The 21,027-nt window shown below is 47.5% G+C and overlaps 1 protein-coding gene across 1 annotated transcript in view; it reads left to right on the forward strand.

Annotated features, from left to right (window-relative positions):
* The first annotated feature begins 290 nt into the window (after window positions 1-290).
* Window positions 291-21,027, forward strand: part of LOC105066313 (cilia- and flagella-associated protein 337-like) — a 35,142-nt gene continuing 14,405 nt past the window's right edge. The window contains 10 exon segments of the mRNA XM_045513983.1: window positions 291-415; window positions 6,427-6,492; window positions 8,369-8,474; window positions 14,465-14,545; window positions 14,547-14,617; window positions 15,811-15,818; window positions 16,735-16,841; window positions 20,665-20,755; window positions 20,758-20,770; window positions 20,852-20,931. Coding sequence (XP_045369939.1) covers window positions 291-415; window positions 6,427-6,492; window positions 8,369-8,474; window positions 14,465-14,545; window positions 14,547-14,617; window positions 15,811-15,818; window positions 16,735-16,841; window positions 20,665-20,755; window positions 20,758-20,770; window positions 20,852-20,931 — 748 coding nt within the window.

Genomic DNA, 21,027 nt, shown 5'->3' on the forward strand with positions numbered 1-21,027 from the left:
CTTGGGTCAGTAAAGCCCTGTCTCTCAGGCCTAGCACTTGTTTTGGAATGGCCTCATTCTCTCCCTGGAGCAGAATAAATCTCTGAAATGTCATCATTCACCCTAGTGCGGTGGGAAAGTTGTAGCTGGCAGAGGCTGCCTGCGATTGGCTCTGCAGTCTCTGGGTGAGGTCCCCGCACACCTGTGTTTGGCTCTGCAGTCTCTGGATGAGGTCCCTGCACACCTGGGTGGCAGCGGTAGCAGGAGCAGCCCGAGGAAGGAGCCAGGGAGGGGCCCAGATACAGGCACTCATGGCCGCTGCCCAGCCGGGCCCACCGCGCAGGGAGGAGGGGAGGGCTGGGGGGCTCGGGTTGTGCATCCACCTCTCAGAGGCTGGTTATGACTCGCGTCTCTTCCTGCACGAGATCTTCTCCAGGTATTTCATTTGCTGGCGTGACCTTCCCCTCTTTCTCCTGGCTCTCTGCACTGCCCTCCCCTCTCCCACCTCCCCCAGCTCCACTTCTGGACTTTAAGGGCCTGGTGTCACCCAGCAGTGCATTTGTAATGAATCAAATATTTAACGCTGTCTTCCACGACTCAGAAGTCAGCCGCCGACATGATGACGGCAGCCGCGTGTTTTGTGAAGCCTTTCAGCCGGGCTGTGCTTGAGCACTTCTGAGCTTTGGAAAAGCTGAAATCTTAAGGGTTTTTTCCCCTCTTCCATTAGAATCCTGTTCCAGTCGCCACTGCACATCATGGAAAATCAGTAATGAATCGGGCCCCAGGCCTCAGTCACCTGTGAAACACCGCCTTGCTTCTCTCTTGACAGGAGTCTGACAGAGGCCCCTTCCACCTCTGACTCACAGCCTTCGAACTCACGTTAGCTTTCAAGGAAAGCTTCCTTTATAAATTTCTGATTCACTGACATTTAAGTCAGTGAAGTGTTAGGAGAGATGTGCTGTGAGTAAGAAGTTTCTTGGGAGTTTTCATTAGACTTTCTGGGGACTAGGAAATTATGGCTTCTAGAATGGTAATGGATATGAATCCCAAGTAACTGAAAGCCTGCAGAGGCTGAAGCAGCTCAAAATTCAGTGTTTGTCATGAAGGAACAAAAAAATCGATGAATCCAGAGTGAGGGTCTCTGGGTTCTAGGCCTGGCTCTGCTGCCAATGGAGCTGTGACCTCAGGCCTCAGTTTCCTCTCTAGCTCAGTGAGGAAGCTGGATGTGAGCTCTAAGGATTGGAATTTGCAGATCCTCGTTCTGCTGTAAGTCCCCTGTCCATCCCTTCCTCCTCCTCACGTCTCGGACAGCCGGGGCCACTACAATCGCTTACAGCTCTGAGCCACCAAGTGCCTCTAGAGACCCAGTTAACTCTGCTGTAGAGAGTCTCTCCCCCACCCCCGGTCACCATCACTGCTGCTTCACTGTGTCGGGTCTCTGTGACGTGCCCAGCACCGTACTCAGCTGAGAATGCTGAGGAGCCTTTGGAGTGAAACTCCTGGAAAGAGTTGCCTGTCCTCCCGGGCTGTCTAAAACCCGCTCCAGCCCAGCTTTGTCCCACCATGCCAGCAAAATCACTCTTGTAAGGGTCACCAGTGCCCCTCGTGTTGCTGAATCAGTGTCCAGTCCTCATCCCACTTGCTCCTTTAACACTTGAAGGCACAGATCGCTCAGCTTCCTTCCCGTACTTTGCTCACTTGGCTTGAGGACTCCAGCCTCTTTTGGTTTCCTTTCCATCCTGCTTGTTGCTTCTTCTGTCTCCCTTACTTGTTCCCCTGCATCTCTGTGATGTAATGTCCACAGTGTGACGTTGGAGCCCCCAGAGTTCCATCCTTGGTCCTCTTCTCTTCCATGTCTGCACCACTCCCTCGATGATCCACTCCAGCACCACTGTTGTCAATTCCCAAATTTACGTCTCTTGTCCGGTCCCCTCCCTGCCCTTCAGCCTGGAATTTCCAACTGCCTTGGATCTATCTGTAAAGGACATCTCCTTGGATATCTCATGGAATTCAAAACCAAACCCAAACCTGAATCTACATCTTCTCTCTCACTCCACTTTCCCCATCTCAGTTGGTGCTAAGTCCATCCTTCCAGTTGCTCTGGCCAATGTCTAGTATTCACCCTTGACTCCTGTCTCTCACAACCCATTCCAGCCTGTTGGCTCTGCCTTCCTAATCCACCCGGAATCTGGACACTTCTCCCCAGCCCCACCGCTACCATCTACCTTCTCTCCGCTGGATCACTGCAAGAGCCTCGCTGCTCTCCCTGCTTCCATCCTGCCCCTGTAGTCTTTTCTCCACATGGCAGCCAGAGACAGCCTGTAAAGCCAGAAGTCAGGTCAGCCCCAGTCCTCCAGTGTGCCCATCTCACTCAGAGCACAACCCAACGTCTCTGGCTTGCTCTCCTACTTCCCAGCCCTCCCTCCCTCACTCTGTGCCAGCCACACAATCTCCCTGAATATATTTAGGATTTTTTCAGCACTTCTTCCTTGTGCCTGGCAGGTTCTCCCTGAAAATGTCTGTATCACTAGCTCCCTCAGCCCCTTGAAGTCTTTGCTTAGATGTCACCTCTCAGTGCGGCCTCCTTATCCACTTAATTGCATACTGGAGCAGCCCAGCCTCTGCCCCGGCATTCCCTAACCTTCTTACCTCGTTCTGCTCTTATTTAAATCCATGCATCATTTTTTTTTTAAGTCAGTTACAATGTGTCAGTTTCTGGCATACAGCATAATGTTTCAGTCATACATATGCATACATATATATTCGTTTTCATTCTTTTTCATTATAGGTTACTACAAGATATTGAATATAGTTCCCTGAGCTATACAGAAGAAATTTGGTTTTTATCTATTTTATATATAGTAGTTAATATTTGCAAATCTTGAACTCCCAGTTTATCCCTTCCCACCCCCTTTCCGCCTGATAGCCATACATTTGTTTACTATGTCTGTGAGTCTGTTTCTGTTTTGTAGATAAGTCCATCAGTGTCTTCTTTTTTCTTTCTTTCTTTCTTTTTTTTTTTTTTTTAGATTCCACATATGAGTGATATCATATGGCATTTTTCTTTCTCCTTCTGCCTTACTTCACTTAGAATGATGATCTCCAGGTCCATCCATGGTGCTGCAAAACCCATGCATTTTATCGCTTTCTAATATGCTCTGTAACTTATCTATTATGTTTGTGGTTTACGGTCTGTCGTCCCTCATCAGAAGGCAAGCCCCTCAGACGCAGGAGTTTCGTCTGTTTTGTTCACTGTTGTGTCCCAAGCACTTAGCATGGTGCATGGCACATAAGTAGGCGCTCAGTGAATACATATTGAACGGATTTATTAGTGAAGTCAGAATTCATAACAAACTCATCTCCCTCCCAAAGCAGTGCTCTGAAGCATTACACACCAGGAAAGCTGGGGTTCTGCAGCGACAAGCTCTCCAAGTGTCTCCTGCCTTTCTCCTCCCAGCTCCCCATCCGCCCTCCTACATGTCCCACAGTGTCCTAGGCCCATCAGTCTGGTATGTATATGTCCCCACACACCCCAACCCCACACTCACACACTCCTCCACCACGTGCTGTCGCACCAGCACTCCCACCCCAAGTGGTCGCTAGAGATGGTCACCCCATCAGGAAGAAGGTAGAGGGTCCACCCCCTCCCACGACCCCCTCTGAACTAGTTTCAGTCTCCATTTCTCGGAGGAGCCCTCCCTTCCACAGCCCTGTAGGGACGGCCCTCTGCATACTCCTGGACTTCAACACTCAGCTTCAGGGCAGCCAGCTATTCCCGAACAGGGTCACCCCCGTCAGGAGGGGAAACCGTAACAGAAGAGACAACCGTCACACAGAGGCTCTGCACCGTCGGAAGTGCTTCCAAGCGCACATGTTCACTCACAGTGATGGGAGGCAGGAATCTCTTGCTTCATTCTGGTTACTCATGAACATGAAAGCGGGACATATCTTGGTCAAGGCCATAAGGAGACCAAGGCTGGGCCTCGAATGTCTTCTGTCCTGCAAACCTGAGTAGGGTTCCATTTTGTGACAGCAGATCTGCGGGCTCCCGCCATCCTGAGGAAATTGATGGAGGGAAGGGAATGAACTACAAAGCAGCAGAGGCCCCAAGGTCCACCTCAAAACAGGAAGAGTGGAGGTCTGAGCTTTCAGGGGACACACCCACCTCACTGCTGACCCCCTGGGGATGCTCTGGGCCCTTGACTGTGGATGTAGCCTCTGGCTCAGCCTTGATTCAAGAAACCACAGTGGAGAGTCAGAATTCACCTTTTACCAGGACCCCAGCATCTGAAGACTTATCTGCTGGTTAGTGTGCTGGGATCTGAACCCGCCTTGAATCTGCTCTAGGTTTCCATGGTGATTGCTTCAACTTTTCATCATCCTTCTGTCAAACCTAAGGGGAGAGCAATGCTCTCTGGTTTCCATGGCAACCACTTAAACATGTATCTCTGTCTGGCTCTGTTGGAAAATAACTGCTAGAGATCATGCAAATGAACTGGCTGCTCTCCCTCCGCTTAAAAAAATAAAAATAAAGTGACACACCTGCTCAGAGGTTTCAGATCTCTGCTCACAACAAGAGGGGTGAAAGTGTCAAACTGGTGTTCGTGGAAGGCCTGCTGCATTGCTTTGACATTTCAAGTGCTCACCCAGGTATGCGGGCGCACACTGCCGTCTGAAGTAATTATCTACACTCAGCACTCGTCCTCCCCTCCCCTCTGCCTGGCAGATGTAAAAGCTGCAGGTTCAAGGCTGTTTACCTTCCTGCTGCATGCTAAAGGAGGAAGGAAGGACAGGGCCACAGTGGCTGCCCAACGCAGCCCTTGGCCACCGTGGGAAGGAGGCACAGAGAGCAGGGTCATCACCTCAACTCGCTGTCCATAAACCAGCCACAGGTGGCTGCTACCTTGGATTACAGCCCCAAATAACGAGGCAATCACAGGGCCCAATTGTTCAGAAATGACTCTGCTTCTCTACTGGAATTCACCGAGCGGAGAACAGCCACACAGCTCTGAAGGAAGGAGCTCAGAAGTGGGAAGATGAGGGCTCCCTTCCCACATCCCGGACACCTGCCTGTCCTCTACCGTATGACCCACCCCTAAACCAGACCCCCAAGAGGTGGCATCGCATCCGGCCAAGCAGCCACAGACAGATTTGCAGCATGTTTTGAAACTAAGTACCAACACGTAAAGTTCTGGCAATTACCAGTGAAAAACGGAGACGTCCCACTTCTTTGGGAAATTCGGCAGGTCTGCCTCAGTCTGACCGCAGAGGGTCCGCTGGATTGCAGTAGCACCAGCCTCGGGAGGTGAAGCCTGGGCTTCTCTTCTCCCGCAGTCCTGGGAAAGAGCTGGACCTGTGACTCGTGCTAACAGGCCCGAGACCCAGATCAAACCACTCACCCTTCAGCTGATGGCTGAAGTCACAAGCAATGAAAGAGGATTCTTCTCTGGGGTTCGGGGGTCGGGTGGGCGTGGGGGACTGAAGACAAATGTTCTTCCACCTTCTTCCTCCAAGGTCCTTTAGTCACCTTGAACTAGGTTGGAGTTCAGGGGAAGGCAGGTGGGTGGATGGGAGATGCACTCACGTGAGTGTATTTCAAATTTCTTCCACCATCTTCTGGTAAGAATAACGTCTCCAGCCTACAGGAAGGCCCCCGATTTCTTCTGTGTGATACTTCCGTGTGATGCTACCATTTTATCCTACTGCTCAGTAGACTCATAAGCCCAGAAGACGTTTGACTGAAAATATCTGTCACAGTAATTTCAGGATGAAATTGACTGGTTAGTTGATGAAGCCAATAGGCCCCAGTTTATGTGTCAGACAGTCCCGGGCTTGGCTCCACCGTTGCCTTGATGACAAGTTTTTATCCTCCTGAGTGTAAGTTTTCTTACCTATGAGCAGGAGGTGAAGGTGTCTGACCACTGAGTTTCTGTGAGGCTCGAACAAGATGGTGTGTAGAGAGGCTCTGGCACTTGGTAGGGATGTCATAGAAGTCCGTCTGCTCAGAATAAGATGGTCTTTTCGTGTTTCCTCTCTTCCCCTGGTGGCCCTTCTTGTTCTTTTCTAGAGGAGGCATGGGGGAACCTCGTTTTCCGTACAGCAGTACTTTCATTCTTCAGGCTGTCTACAGTTTAACACCTGGGGGTGAAAAAGAAGAAAACCCCAGTCCTCGCTGAAACTGAGCCTGAGTCCTTTAAAAATTAGTAACTTCTCAGAAAATTAACTGATCATGTTAAGAAGCTGTGTTTTGCTTTTCTGTGAATATTTTAGGGTGCACTGTGGGAACAACAAATGTCAAGCGAAAGATGAAAGAGATAAGGATGTTAGAAAAGATGTCAAGACAAGAAAAGGCCAGGCGCTCCTCCGTTTGCCCCAAAGACGAGCAGAATGTGATCAAACAGTTTTTAATGTCTATAAGGGAGTCAAGGCATTTTCGTTCTGTACGAGAAAGAACTTGCTGCTGACAGGTGGAATGAATTGAATAATTAGCATCTGGAATCCTTATCTGCCTGGGTAAGCTTTTTGTTATTATTATTATTGAAGCAGAGTCAATTACAATGTGTCAGTTTCTGGTGTACAGCGCAATGTCCTTTCTCTCTCCAACCAAAAGAGCCCTTGATCTAGTAAGTACATGACAGCAGGACAAGGAATCACTAATTCCCCTTTAGAACAACTTAAGAACACTTATCCAGAATTGCCCTCCCTTACACACAGCCTGGGGGACTTCTGTCTGTGGCTATTGAAGAGTCATTCTTTGGGGTTAATCACCTAAAATGCAAATACCTTGCAGGGACCATTCACTCAGAATCGGAATGATTTTCTTTGATCAGATTGCTATCGTCCTTACAATGAACGATGATCAGTTGTAGAGAGTGTGTAGGGGTTTTGATGTGTAATCAAGGTCCTTTCTGTGCACCTCCCCCCGACAGCCCTGAGCTTACACACGAATTACACACGAGCTCTCCACTAGAGTTGTTTAGCCCCATCTGAACTAATGACTCTACCACCTCTGAGGTGTAGCAGAATTGACATAAGGAAATGGGGATTGTTCTGGAAAGCCTGGAATTGGGGTAGCAGGGTAGCAAACTTTCCCATCAGAGGGGCAGATGGTTGCCATCACACCCTCAATGTGTAATCATCACACTCCTTAGAACTGGGCTCACGTCTTTCATGGGTGCCCCTCCAGAGCAAGTGCTCAGTAACACTTTCTGGGTAATTACAGCAGCTCTCACTTAACTGAGCATCTACTTTGTCCTGGGCACTGTGCGCCATTTGCATTCTCTCTAGTCCTCACCTCATCTCTCCATTTACCAAGGGAGAACTCGAAGGTCAGAGGAGGTAAGTAACTTTTTGGAAGTAATGCCAGAATCGGGGATCAAAAGCAGCTTGGCTTCTAAAAGCCTATGTCATTTCTGTCACTAAGTGTTGAAGAAGGAAGGAGAGCAGAAAATGGGGGGTTGATAGTGGGATTTGGGGATAAGAACGGGTCATCAAGGGAAAGCCCAGATTCCTGTCTGAGCCCCTGTCCAGGTGTCAGTGAGGACCCGCCAGGTGCCCCCTGCCCCTCTCAGCCGCAGCGGGCAGCCATGAGGCAGGGCTGTGTGGCAGGGAGGCTCTGCGGGGCAGCTGATCCAGCGTCTGTCCCTTTCTAGCTGGGTGATTCCGAGCACGGGCTGCAGCCTCTGCTTCCTCAGCCACAGCAGTGGTACCAAGAGGACCCACTCCTGGCGTGGCAATAAAGATCACAAACGAGACGGTCCACGCAGAGCACGCAGCACAACATCAGATACCTGGTAAGAAAGAAAGAAACATGATTTTTCTATCTGCTTCTGTTCCCTAGACTCCCGTGTGTCTGCAGATTGAGAACAATTTGCTTACTTTCCGGTGACTTGCTTATAAAAAGACTTTGTGCTCTCCCGTCAACCTCAGCCCTGCCCCTCTTCTCCTGAGCTCCCCAGCCTCCCACCGCACGCCCAGCCCTGAGCCCCTCGGGGCACTGTGGTCCCTCAGAGCTCCTTAAAATAAACTCATGTTAAAAAGACACTCGCCCCAGATCTGAATACCGCATAGAGCTACAACCCGCGTGGAATGTACCCCAACCCCACCCTGCGCTCTTCCGTGTCTATTCCGTATATGGTGATTTTGTCGGCCGTGAGAGAAACAAAGCCCCGGGCTTCACCTCACATGGAGCTGTGTTGCTAGAGCTGGGTGTTATTTGCTTCAGTCCTTTTCTCACACAAGATATATACTTGTTTAATTTCAGAGGGAGACATAACCCTCCCCAGGCTGAATAGAGCTGCCAGATGCAGGCCAAGTTTAGTCTTGCATTTTTATTTAGAAATCACAGGTAGAGCTGCTTGGCGTTCATCTGTTCTTTTTTCCATCCTAGAAAACCAACAGGTGTGCTGAAGAGCCACACAGCTCCAGTGATCTACGTCCATGTGTCTCCTGAGGATAACAAAGTATTTTCCACGTCCACCAACAGCACGATTAACGTCTTTGCCCTCTTCTGTTTTGATGTGTTATCCAATATGGTTTCAGACAGAGAAGTTTTCATGTTTCATGTTTCATGTTTCATGTTTTCATTCCTCTCTCTGTAGACTTTGGGGCCTCTGGATTAGCAGATACTCAAATGGTATTTATGTTGGGGGGTTTGCTTTGAAAAGGGAGACAATGTTGGCAGTGGAAGGGCAGCCTCTTAGAGAACTTTCTATACCTGGGGTTTTATTGGGATGAATAAACATTACAGCCTCTAGGCCCCTGCTTGCGTTCTGTCCAAAGATTCCCTGTGAGGGTGCAGATCGGAGGATGGAGAAGGGGAACCGGGGACAGAAAGTGGACATAGGAGGCAGTGGTCCCTCGCCGCGATAGGTTATCATCTTATCTTGCGGTATACGTAGGGCCAGTAGGCCCTTTCTGAAATGCTGTCTGTAAATCTTAGAAGTTAAACATTTCTGGCACTGGTAGCGACATCACCACCTTCATTTTGCTTGCCTTCACAGAGGCAAACACCCTGTGATCAGTCACCTTGTGGCCTTTGTAAGACACTATTTTTTATACAAAAAAAAAAATCACTAACTTGTTTCATCCATCATCTCATATGCCTTTCCAATGAATAAGACAAATTTGCATGATTCATCCACCTTCTTTTCGAGGCTGTCACAGGGCCAGAGGGTGGGAGTTTAGAGCAGTGTGAGTCAAAGGAATGCTGGACCCTCAGGAAGGAGGTCAGATTCACTGCTCTGTACAGACACAGAAATCAGCCCACTGACTCCTCACATAATAAATGATTGACAGATGATAAGGGCTAAATTGTGTCCCCTCAAAAGTCATATGTCAAAGCCTTAACCGCCAGTACCTTAGAATGTGACTCTATTTGGAGATGGGGCCTATACGGAAGCAATGAAGGTTAAATGAGGTCATATTGGCAGGCCCTAATCCAACAGGACTGGTGTCCTTATAAGAGGAGGAAATCAGGACACTTGGACCGAGAGGCAACCATGCAAAGACACTGCAAGGAGGTGTCTGCAAGCCAAGAGGGAGGCCTCAGAAGTAACCAAATCTGTCTACACCTTGATTTTGAACTTGAGTCCCTTACTTCACACCACATAGAAAAGTTAACTCAAAATGGATCATAGACCTAAGTGTAAAAAGAGCCGCATCTACAAAACTCTTAGGAGAAAACAGGAATAAATCTTCATGACCTTAGACTAGGCAGTGACTTCTTAGCTATGACATCAAAGGCACAAGAGACAGGAGGGAAAAAACAAGTTGTACTTCATCAAAAATAAAAACTTGTGCTTCAAAGGACACTATTAAGAAAGTGATTAGACAATCTACATAATGCGATAAAACATTTGCAAATCACATGTCTGATGAGGGATTTGTATCTAGAATACAAAGAACTCAATGTTCAGCAAAAAAAAAACACAAATAGCTTAATTTTTAAATCGGCAAAGAACTTGGACAGAAATTTCTTCAAAGAAAATATTCAAATGGCCTGGCCAAAAACACAGGACAAGATGCTCAACATCATTAGTCATTATGAAAGTGCAAACTAAAACCACAAATGAAATACCACTTCGCATCCGTTAGGGTGGCTAAAATCAAAAGATGGATGATAACAAGTATTGACAAGGGTGTGGAGAAACTGGAGCCTTCATGTATTGCTGGTAGGAATTTAAAATGGTACAGCCACTTTGGAAAATATTGTGGCAGTTTCTCAGAGTTAACATATGACCCAGCAACTCTGCTCCTAGGTTTGCACCCCAGAGAATTGAAAACATCTGTTTACACAAACACTTGCATATGAATATTCATAGCAGTGTTATTTGTGATAGCCAACCCATAGAAATAAACCAAATGTCTGTGAACTGAGGAATGGATAAACAAAATCTGGTATATCCACACAACGAAATATTATTCAGCAACGAAAAGAAATGAAGCACCAACACGTGCTACAACTTGAAAAAGTTTGAGCAGCTTTAAGTGTTAAGTGTGAAAGCCAATCACAAAAGGCCAAGTATTGTATGATTCTATTTATATGAAACATTCAGATTAAGCAAATACACAGAGATAGAAATGAGTTTAGTACTTGCCAGGGGGTGGGGAGAAGTGGGACTAGGGAGTGGCTACTGATGGTATGGAGTTTCTTTTTGGAGTAATGACAAGTTTTTGAAAATAGATAGTGGTGATGAATTGTACAACTCTGCGACTACGCTAAAAACCACTGAATTGTAGACTTTAAGAAGGCAAATTCTGTAGTGGATTAAATGTCAATAAAATTGTTACTTTTTTCTAAGAGGGGAGAGAGAGGCCAAACACTGTGATGAGGAAGACGGTGGGTGAGAAGAGTGTAAGATCAGAAGCGCAGTGGTGGATGCGTCAGAGAGAGTCCTCCTGAGTTGAGGGGAGCTGTCAGGGCTGGAGGTATAAATTTAGGAATCATTAGCATTTAGATGAAATTTTAAGCCACGGAGTGGATGAGATCACAAAAGGAGAAAGAGTGGGGAAAGGAGAGGAAATCTCCAGACTAAGCACTGGGACACGGTGATGTTCCAGGATTTTATCGTTTGTGGGTCCAACATGGCTCCTGTATAGTGAGCTCGGAGTCCATCTCATGGCAATGGAGAAGATATTTTAGACAAAATTAGGTGTTGAGATCAGAGTCAGGGATACAACAGGACCCAAACTCAATTCAATCCTCCAAGAAAATGTGATTAAAATGGTGAGATTTATGGACTTCAGTTTTTGATTTATTTTGAAAATCAAATTCATCCAAATGCATCCTCCAAGGCCACAAAGTTGGAGATTTCATATTTTTAATGCTCTTGTTTTTTTCAAAACCTGCCACCCTCAGATAATCATAATTCTGTATGTGAGGACACATCTTCTATCCTATTTTATTTTCCTAGTGCCTCTCCATTTTCTTCCAATCTAAACTCATGATGACAAGATTAGCATCTTGCCTGTGACGATTCAGGCATATTGAATCACTTCCCAAAGTGTGTTTAAAATATATTGAAATCCTATCTTGGAAATATGGCATAATTTATTTCAGAATATATTATTCCTATCAAATAAAAACTAATCAACTAGGAGCCAAACAGCTAAATTTCTAGCATGCCTGATCACATAGTCTTCTTTCTTTGAATTGATTTTTTAGCCCAAATTTTTCATGTCTCTAAATCATGGGGACACACGAAACGTTTCAGGAGTCTGCTGATTTCTGGCATTCTCTAGAGAAGAGTGAAGTGACAGATTCAGATTTCCATTTTCACTTGTGAGTTTCTGTGAATTTAATATTGCACACCACAAAGACAGCTGTTTTGTGTCAACAGGAATTAGGATGGAAAGACAGTTATTTCTTGGAAGGAAGATAGCATGGCTGTTAGTTAAGGTAAGGCTTGCCACTGTAACAGATAAATCCCATATTTTCCATCGATTGAAACAAGAGAAAGTTATTTCTGTCTACTGTAAGAATCCAGCATTTATGAGCCATTTATGCAATCTTCCTTGCTAGTGCCGGTGCTCCTGGGGAGGCGCACCTTTTCTCCTTCAAGAACAGGGCTGTCTCCATATGAGTTCCCACCTTGCTTAGGTTCTCAGATTCCTCTCAATCTAGGAACAAGTGTGAGAATAGAGAAGGCATATCTGTCTCTTTAAAAATTCCAGCCATAAATGACATATTATGTTCTCTCACATTCTATTGCTGAGTTCATGACTCTGGGTGAGAGGGGAACTGGGAAATGCCTTAGTCCAGTAGCTGCTCCCCAGTAACTTTACACTGTGGACAGGAAGATTTGGAGGCGGTGCAGACAGAGTGCCTTGGAAACAGGGAGGCTTGGGTTTAAGCTCTGAATCTACCACAAATTAGACGACCTTGGGTGAAGTCATCAATCCTTCTGAAGTAAGTTATCTAATTCTTTTGCACGTTGGTTTACTCTTCTGCAAAATGGGAGGGAGGGCCACCTTGTGGGTTAGTTGTGTTCATAAAAGGTCGTGTATGAACTGTGCTCGCTACAGAGTAGTTTTACCAGGTGAGACTCTTTTGAGCCAAAGAGACAAAAATCTAACTCAAATAGTTGAAGCTGAAAAGGGAGAATTTGAAGGACTCAGTGCACTACTGCTGGTTTAAAGACAGAGGGGAAACAGGATGAGGAGCGTAGGTGCCTGAGGAGCTGAGAGAGGCTCCTGGCCAAAAGCCAGCAAAGAGACAGGACCCCACCCCTCCAAACACAAGTGAGAAGGTTCAAGATGGCAGCGCAGGAAGATCCTGAACTGACCTCCTCCCTTGGACACAAATCTGCAACTACAAATGGAATAATTTCCTCAGTAAGAGATCTGAAAATTGGATAAACAGAGCGTCCACAACAAAAGGTAAAAGGGCAGCGTTGAGATGCGCAGAAGAGTCAGCGATAGAGGCTCCCAAGGAAAGACCACCCCCCTGTGCACAACTGGGAGGGACCACAACAGGACAGATCTTCCCCTGAGGAGTGAGGGGTGTGAGCTCCACATCAGGCACCCAACCCCTAGATCCTACGTAGGAGAAATAAGCCCCCAAATCACCTGGCTGTGAAAACCAGTGGGGAATGTGCCCGGGAAAAACTACAGAACTGCAGGGAACAAAAACCCCTGCTCTTAAAAGGCTGATGTGCGGACTCCCCCAACCTGAAAACCAGCGCAAAAACACCAGTTGATCAGTGTATGTTTCATAGGCGGAGAGTACCCATTTACTAGTCTTCAAGTGTCTGCTGGAGAAGCAGGAGCCAGCTGGGATACTTCCTGGGCACTGAGTCGCTGACAGGAGCCATTCATGTGTTCTGTCTTCCTTGCTAATGCCGGTGCTGGTGGGCACCATTTTGGAATTCTCCATCTAAGCTGTTGGCACCAGTGGGCAAGCCCCACTGACAGCCCCGTCCACCCCACACCCTGGCAGGGTCCCACAGCCAGGGAAACAATAGCCTGGCTCACCAGCGCCCCAAGGCAGCCACAGCCCCACCACAGCTGGAGGGCACGTGCAGCCCACATAAGGCACACCCCTTGAACACCTGGCTCTGGTGGCCAGGCAGGCTTGCTCTTCTGAGCCCCAGAGGACATCTCTTAAATAAGGCCATTCCTTCAAGACTGGAGACATAGCTGATCTACATAATACATAGTAACAAACACAGAGAAGCAGGCAAAATGCAGCCACTCCTTGCAATTCTCATCAGATCACAGAACCTTAAGATCCCACATGAACCACAGCATGACTTGTGTGCCAATCAAAATAAATGATTAACAATAATATTATCATTCTAACTATATTATACCATTTTCTAGCCACTATCATAAACACTCTTTATTAAAATTTTAAATTCCTTAAAACAACTCTATAAGGTAAGTACTGTTCTTATTCTCCCCATTTTACAGATGAAGAAACTGAGGGAAAGTGAGTATAGTAATTTGCCCAAGGCCACACAGCCGTAAGGCAGTGAAGCTGGGATTCTCAGGCAGGGGTTCGGGACCTCCATGCTCTCAACCAATAGCCACTCCTGAGGTTTGTCCCCTGTGTCCTCCAAGTGTCTCTTCGGTGGCTGGTTTTGAGGACCTGTCATAAGAAATGGGAACGTATCTGGGGGATAGTGGTAACTCTGCACTACAGATCAGGCCCACGGTGTGAGCCCCCGCCGTGGAAGCCGGGCCCGTGGGAAGAAGGGAGTTAAGCACAGCTCTGGGGTGGCTTGGCTGCAGTGCCCCCGCTGTTCGGGCAGCTTCGGCATGGCCGAGGGGCTCAGGAACTCGGTCCCCGCTTTCTGCTTCCTTTACAAACAAACAAAGGAGAAGAAAGTCCTTTTACTACTTTTCCTTTGGGTGAGGTGGGATTGGGGCAGTGTTTAAACTTCGCTCAAGCCTAACCAGACCCCACAGCAGGTGACAGCTTTGGAAACACAGAGAAGCAGGCTGTTCAGGAGCTGAGGTCACTTTTTCCTCGTTTCCTCCTCAGATCTGGGATCTGAAGACCGCCAGCTGCCTATTTACTGCCTCCTCCAAAGCCAGCGGTATTAGGGGGAGCCTGGGGCCTGCCTCTACCCCCACCCCACCCCAGAGCCCTGTGTGTGGCCACTGACGCCATCGCTCTCCTGCACCTGCGGCTCAGGTAGGGGGTTACCCTCTGGGCCCCGAGCGGTCAGCTCTCCAGAAGGTACTGCAGAGCCCAGTGCAGCTGCTTCCAACCTTAACGATCCGCAGCTGAGGTCTCTGTGTGAGCCCCGGGACTGTCTGCCCCACGTCCCTGGCTGGCAGTGTATGTTTGGCAAGCTGTCTAACATTTCCTACTAATTACTCCGGCACCAGCTCCCTATATCATCCAAAAGTCTGCAATCTACCTCTCGAGCCCTATTCCAACCACTGGCCCTCCTCCTGTAAGAAATTGTCCAAAAAGCCCCAGGGCTGCTTATTCAGTCCTAAGGCATCAACCACTCCTGTCCCCAAAGCAGGGCAACCATTCAGGGACACACAGGGACCCTGCCAGACTGGCATTGCAGCCAGGCCTGGAAGTCAGGCTCTTCACTCACGATGCCAAAGCAACCAGCTGAAAAACAGGACTGCCAGTCAGTCAAACTGCTGTTTGGTCCGCATGACACCACTGTATAGAACAAACAGCCTGTGTGATTGACTTTTTAGGGGAGCGAAGCGTCTGAAATTCCACCCCATGGCAGAAACAGCCTGTCTCTAGCACCAGCGCGTAGGTGCCACAGAAGGTCTTCGTTCCCTGCTCTGTCCCTCGGGATCTTGTGGTCTCGAGCGAGTTGCCTGGTCCGGCTCAGTGTCCTGCTGGTTTCCTCATCTGTGAAGTGGGGGGACTTCGTTTTCCCTCCCGTGCTGGGAAAGGGACGCAGGTGAAGGAAGCAGGGCCTGGCTGGAAGCCCAGCTCTCTCTTTGGGACTCTGCTCCCCACACCCTCCCCCTCCTCACACACTGGCCAGACTCCACCTTCACATCCCGCCGTCCAGGGACCATCGTGGGAAAGTTCTAATCATCCTTATGCCAAATCTTGTTCTTCCTTGAAAGGGATTCACCCGCACCGAGAATCTTCTGGCGCTAAATCGGAGGCTTCAGGTCCCCGAATCTTGGTTAGTGGCTCAGGCTTGGGGCTGACCGGGCGTGGGAACAGTAAAGAGAGTGCAGGCTGGGGACCAACATTCGTTTATTCAGTGTCCTCTACGTGCCAGACTCCTCCAGACATCTTACATCCTTTCCCTCACTTCCTCCTCATAAAATGTCTATAAAAGATTCCATTTTACAGATGAGGAAATTAGTGCGAAGGGGTGGGGGTGGCTTAACTCCGAGGGCTGTCCGTTCTGTGTGCTGACCTCCCAGAGGTGGCTCAGGGGACACAGTCCACGGGCACAGGCACCCCTTTGCTCCTGGGTTCCCGTGGGAGGCATGCTGCAGGGCCTCCCAGGACCTGGCCTGGCCCTGGCCCTGCTGTGAGGGAGAAGCTCTGCTATTCAGGCTTGAGGATTCAGAATGGGATAACAGAGTTTGTTTCAGGGAAGATGTAAATTAATAGGGAAGAAGGTTCACTCTGCAGTGATTCTCTGGTTTCACGGTTCTCACGAAATCGCACTCCGGCTGCCCCAGCAAGGACACATGTGATACCAGTTTTCGTGGTTCGTGGCCACTGCTCATTTCATGCCAGTTGTGTTATGGGAGGTTCTGTGCTAAGGACATTACAGTCGACCCTCCCTATCCATGTGCTCTGCATCAGCAAATTCAACCAACCGTGGCTGGAAAAAAACATTAATTCCGGAAGTTTCCGAAAAGCAAAAGTTGACTTTGCGACACACCAACAACTATTTACACAGCCTTCGCATTGTACTGGGTATTGTAAGTAGTCTAGAGATTATGTAAAGTGTATGAAAGGAAGTGCGTAAGTTATATGCAAATACTATGCCAATTTATGTTAAGAGGCTTGAGCATCCGTGGAGTTTGGTACACTTGGGGGGATTCTCGAACCAATTGCCCACGGATACCGAGGGACAGCTGTATATATGTTTTCTCTAATCCTCAAAACAACACTTTAAAGGAGATACCATTATCCCCACTTAATAGATAAGGAAGTTAGAGTTTTGAGCAGTGACTTGTTCAAGGTCACAGATCCATCAAGACCATCCTCTTAACCGTTCTGTAATAAAGCACTCGATGCCTCACCCCAGATATGCGTGTTGTACACCCGGTTCAAGGTTTCATCCTCTTTCTGTTTTTCATGAGCACGATCTCCCCATGAGTCTAACCTAGTGGTTTCCTATGAAGAGCCCATGGCCTGCTGCCAGTACAACCCCGCCTTCCAGCAGGTGGTCAGCTGCTCAGAAGAATCAGTAAGTGTCAACCCTTGGTCTCTTTGGCAATGATGCGTTTATGAGTGTGGGCCCCACTGTCCTCAGCTTGGGGCAGAGCAGAATGTTCTGAGGACATTCTGATCCCAGAAGTGAGGAACGGGCTGTTCATTTCTTCTCCACTAATTGCCTAGTATTGTTTGGACACTCTTCTGTGAACGCTGGGTGGAAGAGCTCACAGATTCTCCAGGGGCTTGCAGTGTGAGCTATTTGGAAGGACCATCTGGTCCTGTGGAATGATATTATTTCACGGTGATTCTCCTGTACGGTGCAGGATGATTGATACACTAGTTCTGAACCGGGCTGGAGGGTCCAGAGCATGCCACTCTGCCTACCCTGTCACCGGGGCTTGTGAGGCTTGTGCTGGCCCTGTGCTGGAGGAGTGGCACAGTGTCGGGCCCACAGGAGGGGACATCATCAGTCATCATTGCTCCTTGAATAAGGAGCTGGAGCAAGGAAAATGCACATCACATACCTCCTGGGAGGGCACACCTCAGCTACTCTCGTGATGCAGAAATGGTCTGCAATCTCCTCATCTTAGTTCAGTCACTGCCTGCATCACTGGCCGAGGCCCCAGCACTACACGTGAGTGTCCCAGGCCACCAGGCCGTGCCCTCTTTCCTTCTTCCTGCCAGAGCCTGGCACACCCCCGTCTTTAGGATTGCCAGCGTTGGGGGCATCACGGTCCGGACACATCCTCTTTGTGTTCACACTCACTTCAGCTGCACCTCCAGGGAGACGCGGCTGTTGTTGCCCCTGTTCCTGCCTAGTTTCTGCTCCAGAGATCACCATGGTTTTATTAAGTATGAAGAGAAATAGATTGCCTGGTCTGTTGGTTGAATTTTTTTGTGATGACTCAGTCACAGTTCATCTCTAAGAAAGTTGATTCCTGTATCGTTTGGGTTCATACTTATAAAGAAGCATTTGCCCTCCAGGTTTTTCAGTGTCACCTCTGACTCCAAGGAAGCCAGCCTTTTTCCCTTCCCAGTATCCTGCACATTCCTGCCCCTGGATCTGCGCAACCTTTTCCCAACTCCACCCCTGAATTTCCTGCTTCCTCTTCTTTTCCCACACACACCTGAGCAATCCTTCCAGGTCCAACTCAAGTCCTATCTCCACCAGGAAAAACCTGCCTTTGGCACTCAGACTCACGCAGGCACCTCCCTCTTCCTGACCACCCACAGCTAGTGCCTCCCGTGGGTCCTGGATCACGTTGTCACCTGCCTTCTTTTGCTTCACGTGTGTGAACCTCATTTCTAAACAATTTCAGCAGGCACTTGAGGGCAGGAATCAGAGCATCTGTTTTTCTTCTTTCCTTCTTGATCTGTCAAAACCCTTCTTATTCTTTAAGGCACAACTCAGATGCCAGCTCCTCTAAGAAAGTCCTAGATCTCCTCCCACATTCAGGCAGAATGAATGGCTCCATTAGCATTTGGGCTCCTAATTCTATGATAACACAGTCTGCCTCCCTCAATAGCATTATTTTGATATGCATATCTCCCCTGGTGGGGGGTGGTTAAGTAGATGTTGAATTGAGATGTAAATACTCTCACAGTACTTACTGAATTAAATTATTGATTTGAATATTTGCTCACCTTGCAAATCTGCTGCTGTGTGAAATCTTCCTAACATCATTATGCCCACTGTCACCATCCACAGCGTCTAAACCACATGGCGCTTTATATCTGTGCAGGAGAGAGTATAGCCCAAGATCTTGGTGAAGCCTGAATTTATGAAGACCACTGTCCTACGCCTCATCCATCCAGTTGTATAAGCAGAGTGCTGGCAACCACCAACTGCCGAGCCTCTGAAAATGCTTGTAAACTGCACGATGAAAATTAATGTTCAATTAAATGTCTACAACATATTACATATGAGCTGCAACCTAACACACATAGTTTTATGTAATATGAAAGTTTATAAGAATAACAGATAATTTTTTATCAAGTGAGCTTAAAACTATATTCTTTAAGTTATTTTAAAATTACTAGCAAAATTCTATTTAATATGGGACATGTTTGCATTTTAATTTTTTAATATTTAATTTTTTATTTTTTAATGGTGGATTAAATTGAACCCAGGACCTCGTTAATATATTTAATTGAATGGAGTCTCCAAAAGGAAGAACAACATAGGGCATTGAACATGCAAGAACAACATAGAAATTCTTAAAGGAGCCCCCTGCTATGGCATGAAACTCCCGCTACAAAACACAAGTGAATAGGTATACCTGAAGAGGGTACACAGCACCTTTAGCCTTGTATTGATTCTGTAAATAGAACCCTAAAGTCATTTTCAAAGATGTTTTTTCATTGCTCACTTCAGTCTTTTCACTTCCATTACCAGCAGTATCAGGTGGTCTTCTTGGGTGAATTAGAAAAAAAAAAAATAGCTGTGTTTAATCACATAACAGGAAGGCAGGTCCAGAGAGAGGATGCCTCCCTTGGTTGTGGATCCTGGGCCGTCTGCCCAGGCTCATTCGTCCGTATCATCAGGTACTTAATTCAATTCTGGACTACAACCATATTACAAATCACTGCATATTGTGGAACTTTGCAAAGATTGAAACCACTGAAGTAAAACCCAGTAATGCTAAGGGTTTATTGCAATATTAAGGAGAATGGATGAGTGCACCTGAGCTGTACACACCCCTGGGAACCCTGGCCTTGGAGGAGGACAGAGGGAAGGAAGCAAAGTGCACTGCTGATCTCAGCAATAAGAAATCAACAACAGTGCCTCCTGGCTTCTGGTTTGGAGACCAAGAAGTTTCTCTAATGTCAATGGAGCAACCTTTTTTACAAAGGGGAAGACTAGAAGGAATGTTCGATGGTCCTGAGAAAGAGCGTTGTCCTCAAGTGTTTCCGCTCCCACGTTGTCACCACCTTTGGATGCAGGACCTGGAAAGTCTGCCCCAGAAGATGCCCTTCCTCGGAGTGGGCACATTCCTCCAACAGTTGTGACAGATGCTACCCAGCTCCCTTTAAAGATGATTCTTAGTCAAAGGCTCCTCAAGTGATGGGGCTAAAAGAAAGTGACTACAAGACTGGAATGATTTGAACTTAGTGAAATCTTAAACCTGAGGGTTTATATCTGCTTCCCAGAAAACAGGTCATCTTTCCCACTCAGCTTTGCTTTGATGGTGAATAAATTTTGCTGCTCAAAATTCAATCCAAACCTATCTTCTCTGAGCCTAGATGGTCAGGAGAATTTTATCCAATATTTCTAAATCTCCTAATCTTCTCAGTGAGTGTTATGGACTGAATTGTGTTCCACCAAAATTCATGTGTTGAAGTCCAAAGACCTAGCACCTCAGAAGGTGGCTGTATTCAGAGATGGAGTCTTTAAAGAGGCGATCAAGTTAAAATGAGGCTATTAGGGTGGGCCCTCATCCAATCTGACTGGTGTCCTTATAACAAGAGGCGATGTGGACACAGAGAGAGACTCTGAGGTGTACACCAGAGAGAAAAGACCGCGTGAGAACACAGGGAGAAGGCGGCTGTCTGCAAGCCAAGGAGAGACGCCTCAGAAGAAACCAAACCCCGCTGGCAAATTGATCTCGGCCTTCCAGACTCCAGAGCTGTGAGAAAACAAATGCCTGCTGCTTTAGCTCCCGGTGCGTGGTACTTTGTTATGCAGACTAGCTAACAAATGCACTCAGGCAAGCCAACTTGTATTGAAAGTACAGAAACTTCCGGGGTAAATTTTATCTCTCAGACCTATGACAGCAGACTTCTAAACGTAAATTTTCTTTAATTTGATGGCCAGTATCTCCAGGCTACTTTTTTTTTTCAACTTCCTGATACAGGTGGTGAAAGTATGGGACTTTGAAACAGGAAGACTGTTGTCTGAATTTACTGGGGCTCGGGGCAGCGCTGGAATCACTTGTCTGCCCTTTGACCCAGTGGAAGAAGGTATGTGCCCTCTCTAGTATCTTCTACCACTAGGCAGGGTGACCCCCGACATGCCATCCTGACGGGGGCTCTGTTTCCTAGGCTAGTCACCAGGGGCAGAGATGGCTGGCTGAGAATATGGAGCTACAGCAACGGGCGTTGTCTGCACACCCTGAAACACAGCAAGTCATTTTCTACCAAGGGTCCGCATATTATAATGATGCGAGATTGGGCGTTTGTAGTAAATGTGGAAGAAATCAAATGGGAGAGAATCTAGG

The sequence above is a fragment of the Camelus bactrianus genome, chromosome 14 (genome assembly GCF_048773025.1).
Source record: "Camelus bactrianus isolate YW-2024 breed Bactrian camel chromosome 14, ASM4877302v1, whole genome shotgun sequence".
Classification (NCBI taxonomy): Eukaryota; Metazoa; Chordata; class Mammalia; order Artiodactyla; family Camelidae; genus Camelus; species Camelus bactrianus.